This window comes from Zea mays, chromosome 3 (genome assembly GCF_902167145.1).
Source record: "Zea mays cultivar B73 chromosome 3, Zm-B73-REFERENCE-NAM-5.0, whole genome shotgun sequence".
Classification (NCBI taxonomy): domain Eukaryota; kingdom Viridiplantae; phylum Streptophyta; class Magnoliopsida; order Poales; family Poaceae; genus Zea; species Zea mays.
The window spans coordinates 19,132,859-19,142,552 of record NC_050098.1 but is presented as its reverse complement, the minus strand read 5'-3'; the positions used below and the strand labels follow the sequence as shown (position 1 = coordinate 19,142,552).

Below are 9,694 nucleotides of genomic sequence, written 5' to 3'. Positions count from 1 at the left end.
CTCGCCCGACCCAGGAGCTCGGGCTCGGCCTCAGCCATGGAAGACAGACTCGACCTCAGCTTCGGAGGAGCCTCCACGTCGCCCGACCTAGGGCACAGGCCCGCCACGTCAACAGGAAGCGCCATCATCACCCTATCCCGAGCCGACTCGGGCCGCAGAGAACAAGACCGGTGTCCCATCTGGCTAGCTCAGCCAGATAGGCAATGATGGCGCCCCGCTAGCCCTGTGACGACGGCGGCTCTCAGCTCCCTTACGGAAGCAGGGGGACGTCAGCAAGGACTCAACCGCTTCGACAGCTGTCCCTCCACCAGGCTCCGTTGCTCCTCCGACAGCCACGACATCACACCAGCAGGGTGCCAAGATCTCTCCCGCTGCCACATTGGCATGTACTTAGGGCGCTAGCTCTTCCCCCGCTAGACACGTAGCACTCTGCTACACCCCCATTGTACACCTGGATCCTCTCCTTACGCCTATAAAAGGAAGGACCAGGGCCTTCTTAGAGAAGGTTGGCCGCGCGGGGACGAGGACGGGACAGGCGCTCTCTTGGGGCCGCTCGCTTCCCTCACCCGCGTGGACGCTTGTGACCCCCTACTGCAAGCGCACCCGACCTGGGCGCGGGATGAACACGAAGGCCGTGGGATTTCCACCTCTCTCACGCCCATCTCTGGCCACCTCGCCTTCCCCCCTTCGCGCTCGCCCACGCGCTCGACCCATCTGGGCTAGGGCACGTGGCACACTCACTCGTCGGCCTGAGGGACCCCCCGGTCTCGAGACGCCGACACCACTAGATAAGAAAACCTTTACCAAACTTAGGAATGAGCTAAACATTCTTGATTCTCGGAACTTTGATTGATACTTTGCACACATAGCTCATTTATATACCTTTGATCATATCTCTTTTATGTCTATGACTAATGTGTTTTCAAGTGTATTCTCATGCTTAGTCATTGAAAGGGAAATGTGCCCTTGGGCCATTTCCAAAGTGTTTTGGTGATTAAGTGTCCAACACATTTTCTCTAAGTGCTAATTTGTGCCAAAGAGTGAAGAAGTGCAAATCATATTACAAGGTACATTTCTAGACTTAATACATTGATTTGAGTACTAATGTATTGTGTCTAAGTGCTAGAAACAGGAGAAATTGGTTTGGAATGGAGTTGGCTGTGTACAGCCAAATGCAGCTCGGTCTGGGTGCACCGGACTGTGTCCGGTGCGCCAGACCAGCCTCCGGTGAACAGGCCTCTCTCAGGACTTGACGGCGGCATACGGCTATAAATCACCGGACTGTCTAGTGAGCCAACGGTCGACTGCTCCAACGGTCGGTCGCGCAATCCGCGCGCGATGCGTGGGCGCGCCAACGGTCGGCAGGGGGCACCGGACTGTCCGGTGTGCATCGGACAGTGTCCGGTGCGCCAACTGCCAGAAAGCTACAACGATCGGATGCGCTAGAAAAGGAAGGAGATCGCGCACCGGACAGCTACAGGAACTGTCCGGTGGCGCACCGGACTATCCGGTGCGCCACCCGACAGAAGGCAAGATTTGCCTTCCAAAGTTGCCTCCAACGGCTCCTAGCTGCCTTGGGGCTATAAAAGGGACCCCTAGGCGCATGGAGGAATCACCTAAGCATTCTTTGATCATTCCAAAGCACCAAGACTCCATTCTCACGCATTCGATTCTTTGAGATAGTGACTTGAGCTCCATTTGAGTAGAGAACTCTTTGTGTTGTGTTTTGAGCTTAAGTTGTGGCTTGTGTGCGTGATTGTGCTCTCGTTTTGAGTCTTGTGTGTCTTGCTCTCCCCTCCCTTACTTCCGTGCTTCTTTGTGATCATCAAGTGTAAGGGCGAGAGGCTCCAAGTTGTGGAGATTCCTCACGAACGGGAGAAAGTATAAGAAAGGAAAACACCGTGGTATTCAAGTTGATCATTGGATCACTTGAAAGGGGTTGAGTGCAACCCTCGTCCATTGGGACGCCACAACATGGAGTAGGCAAGTATTATACTTGGCCGAACCACGAGATAAATCACTGTGTCTTGTGTGTTGTCTTTCTTTGTGATCATTGTGTTTCACAAGAGCTCGGTCCTTAGCCACTTGGTTCTATTGCACTAACACTTAACCAAGTTTTGTGGCTACAATTATTTGATTTTTACAGGATCACCTATTCACTCCCACTCTAGGTGCTCTCAATTGGTATCAGAGTCGTTCTCTTCACGTAAGAGACTAATCGCCCGAAGAGATGAATCCTAAGGGAAAGGGGATGGTGATCAATGATAAGGAGAAGGAGTCCATCTTCAACGAGCCAAGGGACGACAAGCCCACTGACTCTGGCTCGAGTCATAAGAAGAAGGACGGGAAGAAGAAGAGGCGCATTAAGAAGATCGTCTACTACGACAGCGACGAGTCTTCTTCCCAAAGAGACGACGACTACGACGAGAAAAAGAAACCGGTTAACTCAAAATTTTCTCGTATAATCTTCACTCATATTTATTTGTTTGCCATTGGGGAGAAAGTTTAAGGGCTCATATTTCACTCACAAGTATCCGTTTTTTGTGATTCATGCTAAAGGGGGAGAAAGTATTAGCCCAAAGCAAAAGGACTGCACCACCATGCCAAATTTCAAAAATTTTCGAAGTTTAAGCTTTTAAATGTTTTTCAATTAGTATCTTTGAAATTAGTATTTCTCTAAGAAATTCTATCTCAATTGGCAAAACCCTCTTGAACACTAAGAGGAGAATTTCATTAAGGGGGAGTTTTGTTTAGTCAAAGGAAAAGCATTTGAAACAGAGGAAGAAAATTTCAAATCTTGAAAATGCTTCTTTCAATCTTATTCTTATACCTTTGACTATTTGCAAAAGGATTTTGAAAAGAATTTCCAAAAGATTTGCAAAAACAAAACATGTGGTGCAAATGTGGTCCAAAATGTTAAAATTGAAGAAAGCAATCCATATATATCTATTGAAATAATTATATTGGTTTCACTCCAAGCAACCTTTGCACTTACCTTATGCAAACTAGTTCAATTCTGCACTTATATATTTGCTTTGGTTTGTGTTGGCATCAATCACCAAAAAGGGGGAGATTGAAAGGGAAATAGGGTCAAACCTTTTCCTAAATAATTTTGGTGGTTGAATTGCCAACACAAAATTGGACTAACTAGTTTGCTCTAGATTATGAGTTCTACAGGTGCCAAAGGTTCAACACAAACCAATAAAAAGTCCAAGAAAGGGTTCAAATAGAAAGGAGCAAAACCAACCGAAGGCTGCCCTGGTCTGGCGCACTGGACTGTCCGGTGTGCCACCGGACAGTGTCTCCGGTGCACCAGGGAGAATCACTCTGAACTGCTCAGCTTCGGGTTTCTAGAAAATGCTCTCCACTATAATTCACCAGATTGTCCGGTGTAGCACCGGACTGTCCGGTGTGCCAGTGGAGCAACGGCTAGTGCGCCAATGGTCATCTACAAAAGTGAACAGTGAACAGTGCGGACTGCGCGCACAGAGTCAGAGCAGGCACTAGAAGGCGCATCGGACAGTGAACAGTACCTGTTCGGTGCACCACCGGACTGTCCAGTGGCCCCACATGTCAGAGCTCCAACGGTCGAACCCTAACGGTTGGGTGACGTGGCTGGCGCACCGGACAGTGTCCGGTGGCGCACCGGACTGTCCGGTGCACCCGTCGACAGCAGCCATCCCCAATGACCACTTTGGTGGTTGGGGCTATAAATACCCCCAACCACCACACTTCAAGGCATCTAAATTTTCAGCCATTGCATTCAATACAAGAGCTCTAGACTTCACTCTAAGACACAAACAAGAGATCAAATCCTCTCCCAAGTCCAAAGATCACTCCAAACATTTAGTGACTAGTGCGAGAGAGATATTTGTGTTCATTTGAGTTCTTGTCGCTTGGATCGCTTTTCTTCTTCCCATTCTTGTTCTCAACACCTTTGTAATCAAAGCAAGAGACACCAATTGTGTGGTGGTCCTTGTGGGGACTAAGTGTCCCAATTGATTGAGAAGAGAAGCTCACTCGGTCTAAGTGACCGTTTGAGAGATGGAAAGGGTTGAAAGAGACCCGGTCTTTGTGACCACCTCAACGGGGAGTAGGTTTGCAAGAACCGAACCTCGGTAAAACAAATCACCGTGTCACTCTTGTCATTTGCTTGTGATTTGTTTTCGCCCTCTCTTTTCGCACTCGATTTTATTTCTAACGCTAACCCCGACTTGTAGTTGTGCTTAAAGTTTATAAATTTCAGATTCTGTTTATTCACCCCCCTCTAGGCGACTTTTAGGATAACAGAAAGAAGACTCAACTGTCACAGGGTCCTACACTGGTTCTTAATCTGTATTCCTAGAAACAAGCTAGACCACAGAATAAATCTTCAAAATATTCTGGTGACTTTGCAAGCCTTCCACTGAACCACAGAATGGGACGACGACGATGCCTCCTACACACAGCCAACACACGCGCCACGTCCGTCATCAATGGTTAGGGTAGGTAAGATGCAGAGATCACAAGATGACTGTCAATGAAGGTTTGAATCTGATTTCATAGCACTTCTTCCCTAAAGATGAATGTAAGGTGGCTCAGTGTTGAGGACCCTTGTAGCTGGACTAACAGAAGATTTGTATAAGTCTGTAACACATCACCCCTCTCCCCGACCTGACCCTCTCTCTCTGTAACACACAGACACACAACTCATCCGTAGAAGCTCGGCTGCTGCTCCTTCAATCAGACTAACGGTTGAGGCGTTCCTGGTGCTCCTGCTGCTTACCCTGCCCTGTTCACTGTTCTGTTCTGCGCATCCACAGGAAGGGAAGGGAAGGGAAGGGAAGGGGAGGAAGCAGCCGCAGCACATAGCTTTGCTCTCGCTCTCGGCTCCCCGTCCACCAAAGGAGGAAACGTGTAGCCCGCAGCGCTAGCCGTCGTCTATCTCGTCTCCTAAAAAATTTGATATAGGAGAGCTACAATGCTTTTCCTGGACCAACAGAAGCCTCCACTGTTGTGGTCATCTAACCTTTTCACAGCTCCAGCGAATGCACACATCCGTCGTCGTTTCTTCGTCTTCCTTTCAGCGCCGGCGTTCCCACTCGCGCTCCCTCCCCCACTCGCGCTCGGCACGCAGGCCATGTGTTAGCAATACTCACTAATCCCTAACCGAACAGCAGGAGTGGAGGAAGATACACAGCAGGAGTGGAGGAAGATACAGGAGAAGAGGTAGGGAAGATCACAGGAAGGATGGAGTATCTTCTGCAGAGAGGAAATAGTTGTTCATGTTTTCGATAATCCTGACCCTTCCATCAGGCAATGCATAAGTACTACTTGCTTACAAGCTGCCAAACCAGGTCCAGCTATTCTCGCGCACGCAGGCGCCCAACAGGTCACTTTCTTCGGTCCGGCCCATATACACGATCGCTCAGATGATGCACACGAGGCGGACGCGACCCGCCATCAGCCACCACACTGTTTTCCATCTCATCAGTACTGACATTCCCCCCTTCTTAAGATTTGGCTTGCCCTCAAGCCAAAGCATCAGGAACTTGAGGTTGAAGACCACTATGCCAGGATCCCATGGAGTTAGCAAGTCGATAACCCCTATCAAATATTTAACACAATCGATCATATGTGTCACTCCAATAGAGGTAAGCATAAGATGAAGCTCATGACAAATATAACCATTGGCCGCTTCTAGCATTTCTGGTAGTAAATGGCTTTCTGTGTTGGTGGCTAACTCCTGTGACCAAGACTTGCACAATTGAATATTAGGAAATGAAAACTGCACACCACAAAATCCCTCGACTAGTGATGAATACTTGACCATTTTGAAAAATAATAGGCTGCCCATCTTATCGCCCATTTCATCTCTGTACCAACCCGTTGGTCCATCATCTGGGAGGAGAGCTAGCATGACTGGCCCTCTCGCACCTTGTTTAGGCGTCAGGACCCCCAGATTCCAGCTGATGTCCGTCGTGACAAATCCAGGTCGCACACAGTTGATGCGCATCTCCGGATACCTCCTTGCTATGATCCTGGTGTACAGATTGATGACCATTTTCGACAGGCTGTAGGCTGGTAGCATCACGGGCCACCCAGCCTCTTCCAGCCGACCGCTCCTCAGGTCTTCCAAGAATGTGTTGAGTACTGCTTGTATCCGGTCCTCGTCCCAGATGTCAATGTTGCTCAAATCGTTTCGCAACTTCTCATTTGGCATTCTCTTCAGCTCCGACGCAAGTGAGGAAGCATTGACAATCCTTGCTCCTCCTGATGTAAATAGCTTCAGAAGTGGAAGAAGAGCCAACATTATTCTCCCAGACATAAATTTTTCCCTTGTAATTAGCAAAGATAGGCCAACAAAGTATTGCTTAGAAAATTTATTAATCATGTGCAGAGAACGGCAGACTCCTGTATTGAGATAGACAAACTCCATCAACAACTGTATCTCAGATCTGGTGTTAGGAACTAGATGTTGCCAAGGTGGCTTCCAGAACAACTCTCTCTCAGCATGAAATGTAGAAAATAACGGATCTGCAGCTGCCAGCACACATTCTACTCCACTAAAATAGCACCGAGATAACAGTAGCATACTTGGAATAACTAGCATCACAAGAAGGTCATCGCCAACCAAACATAATGTCATAGGTGGTGTCCAAGGAGTTAGTAATTGTGATGCTCTGCACCCATAATACTTGGACCTGACAAATTGGAAATACCAAAAAGACCACCAGAGGAAATCTCTGAATTTCGACTGACCTGGATGTAACCATGGAGGCTTCCAACACCAACTGAAACACCGGTTCATAGAATCTCCATCATCCTTGGCAAAAAGGGTGTTGGTTGAGCATGAAGCAGCAATCGACATTGAGTTGTTCCAGGACAAGGTATTGCTAAAATCGAAGACAAGAATTGTGCCATGGCTCCTGGGCCATGCAGCGAATCCATGGTGAGTACCAAAATAGACTTGTTGCGATTGCCATGAGATAGGCCATAGGTCAAGACCACTATTTGTCAACTCAAGTTGTAGCCATGTTTGTTGCTGAACAACTCGCTCCACCGGCGACGACCACAGGTTCACTACACTTTCGTCACAAATAGTGAATCTGGCGGTGCCGAGCTTAAGGTGAAGCATAAACTCTCTCAGACACTCCATGCTGCTGAGTGATATGTTGGTAGACAGGAAAGTAGAATTAGCAGGTAAGACATTATCCATCATACCCAGTCCACCGCGAAGGAAGAGGAGTGGTATTGGTGTATCTTCTTGAGCAGAAGATGCTGATGAGCATGTCGACACAGCAGGCTGCGCGTCCAGCCAGGTGGCCGGTGCAGCCATGGTTGTAGTCGTTGTTGTTGTCAGAGCTGAGGATGCGGGTGTCGTTGTCGCGGAATTGGTGCTTTGCTGCATTTCATCGAACACCGCCTTGGCACCAATCGAGGTAGGTGAAGGCTTGAGGTGCTGCAGTAGCAGGTGCTCGATCTGGCCAGTGCAGATGGCGTCCACCTTTTCCCCCAGGTTGCACACTGGGTGCACGACGGCGACCATGTCCCACTCCTTGCTGACGGCCTGGTGGTGGCTTGACAGGAAGTTACGCGTGAGCAAGAGGGTGCACCTGAGTTGGTCCTCCACCACGGACACCGCGTTGTTGCCGGTGACCTGGGCGACGATGTGCCCTGCGGCGGCAGCAGTCGGTAGGTCAATGTGGTCGAAGTCGATTTCTGCCGGGAGAAGCAGCTCCAGGTACTTGAGCGATGGTCTGGGCGCCCTCGAAGCGAAGAGCGCGGGCGCGGCCTTAGCGAGCGCGTCCGCGGTAACGGCGCTCGAGACCTCGTTGTTGGGGTCGGTGGAGGCGACGTTGAAGGAGGCGGGAGTGCACCGGCGCAGGATGAACCACGCCTCAACTCCATCCCGCTGATCCGAGTGGGGAAGGAAGGCGGTGTCGGCCTCGCGCTCCAGGAGATGGGACATCACGGATCCGTGGCCGCCGTGGACGGAGCTGTCGTCGTCCGAGTCAAGCGGGGCACCCGAATCGTCGTTGAAGAAGCGTCCGCGTGCGGCCGGGTGCACCGATTCCACCGCAACCTCTGGTGTGACATAGGCAGTCGCGTCGGGGTTGGAGGAAGGGTTGTCCCAGTGGCCGACGAACTCGGCGTTGGCAGACGCGTCTGCTCCATCGAAGAATCCGCCCCAATTGTCGGCGTTGATGGGTTCCTCGTAGCGCTGCTCGTCGGAATCGACGGCACTGTCGAAGAGGTTGCCCCAGTTGTCGGCGACCACATCGGCTCCGACAACCGTGCACTGGGTAGGAACAGGGACGCGCCTGGATGTCTCCCGCGCGGCATCCCTCATGGACCATCGCGCGTCGAACTTGTCGAAGAGCTCGCTAATGGCGTTGAGGATGAGCTTCGTATCGAGCGACATGTCGATGCAGCAGTCGAGGAAAACAGATCGAGGTAGAAAACTCCGAGGATCGAACAAATTTGATACCAATTGTTAGCAATACTCACTAATCCCTAACCGAACAGCAGGAGTGGAGGAAGATACACAGCAGGAGTGGAGGAAGATACAGGAGAAGAGGTAGGGAAGATCACAGGAAGGATGGAGTATCTTCTGCAGAGAGGAAATAGTTGTTCATGTTTTCGATAATCCTGACCCTTCCATCAGGCAATGCATAAGTACTACTTGCTTACAAGCTGCCAAACCAGGTCCAGCTATTCTCGCGCACGCAGGCGCCCAACAGGTCACTTTCTTCGGTCCGGCCCATATACACGATCGCTCAGATGATGCACACGAGGCGGACGCGACCCGCCATCAGCCACCACACTGTTTTCCATCTCATCAGTACTGACACCATGCGGCGGCGCTCCCAATCACGCTCGGTACGCAGGCCACGTGGCGGCGCTCAGGCTCAGGATATCAGCGACGGCGGGGCGGTCCTAGGCTTGTCGTCTTCGTCAGCGGCTCCCCCTCCTGCAGCACTTGAAACATCAACTGCATCATCCTCAAAGACAAAGAGCACTACAGGAATGCATTGGCCAAGCAAGACAGAAGGAGTTGAACAGGTTCCAGACATAAGTGAGATAGCCGAGGACTGACGCCCAGCGTGACCTCCTCGGCGTGTTGGAGGGGAGATGGAAGAAGCCTTGTGGGTTGCTCTTGTTGGGGTGTCAGAGGCAACAGTTCTGCCAGGCGTTGCAGCTGCCACCAATGACTTGACAAATGGAGCAAGAGCATGCTTTGAAGATTGCAGCAGTCGGAACTTCTTTAAGGTTTGTGTGTTAAATCTGAAGCCTTGTTGCAGAAATATAATTACGAGGCAGACCTAGAATGTTGCAAAGTAAAACCAATCCATGAATCCTTCATTTTGTTACAGAAAACTAAAGAAACAAGAGACCATAGTAGTCATTTGGGTGGGCACCTACTATTCTAGATATATATGATCATGAAGCAGTGAATCTAAAAAATAACAGGCAGGTAAAAATATGACGATGAAGTCTAAAATTTCTATGGTCAGAGAACCAGACATTAGCCACGTTCGAACACAGGCAAGAGGAACACTTTGCAAGTTCATTTAGTTGTAAAATGTCAACTCAACATAGACAATCAGTGGCAGCTATTACAAGCATGTATAGAAATCTATGAAATATTAAACGAAGCAACAAAAACAAAACTGCATCGTCAGGTTGTGCAGGTGTTTTAAGTGCATCAAAT

At 49.7% G+C, this 9,694-nt stretch overlaps 1 protein-coding gene across 1 annotated transcript; it reads right to left on the bottom strand.

The window, feature by feature from the left end:
• Positions 1–5,216: 5,216 nt before the first annotated feature.
• On the bottom strand, positions 5,217–8,847 carry LOC103649793 (uncharacterized). The gene is made up of 2 exons (XM_020550127.3): positions 6,742–8,847; positions 5,217–6,265 (listed from the first exon to the last, which is right to left on the bottom strand). The coding sequence occupies exons 1-2, from the start codon at positions 8,402–8,404 to the stop codon at positions 6,192–6,194; spliced, it is 1,737 nt and encodes a 578-aa protein (XP_020405716.2). The 5' UTR covers positions 8,405–8,847; the 3' UTR covers positions 5,217–6,191.
• Positions 8,848–9,694: the final 847 nt, after the last annotated feature.

Bases quoted from the DNA above. Each gene is read 5' to 3' on its own strand.
- LOC103649793 (XM_020550127.3), bottom strand. From the start codon at position 8,404: ATGTCGCTCGATACGAAGCTCATCCTCAACGCCATTAGCGAGCTCTTC. The intron at 6,266-6,741 runs GTCAGTCGAAAT...CCACTTCTGAAG, and splicing joins GCCTCCATGGTTACATCCAG to CTATTTACATCAGGAGGAGC.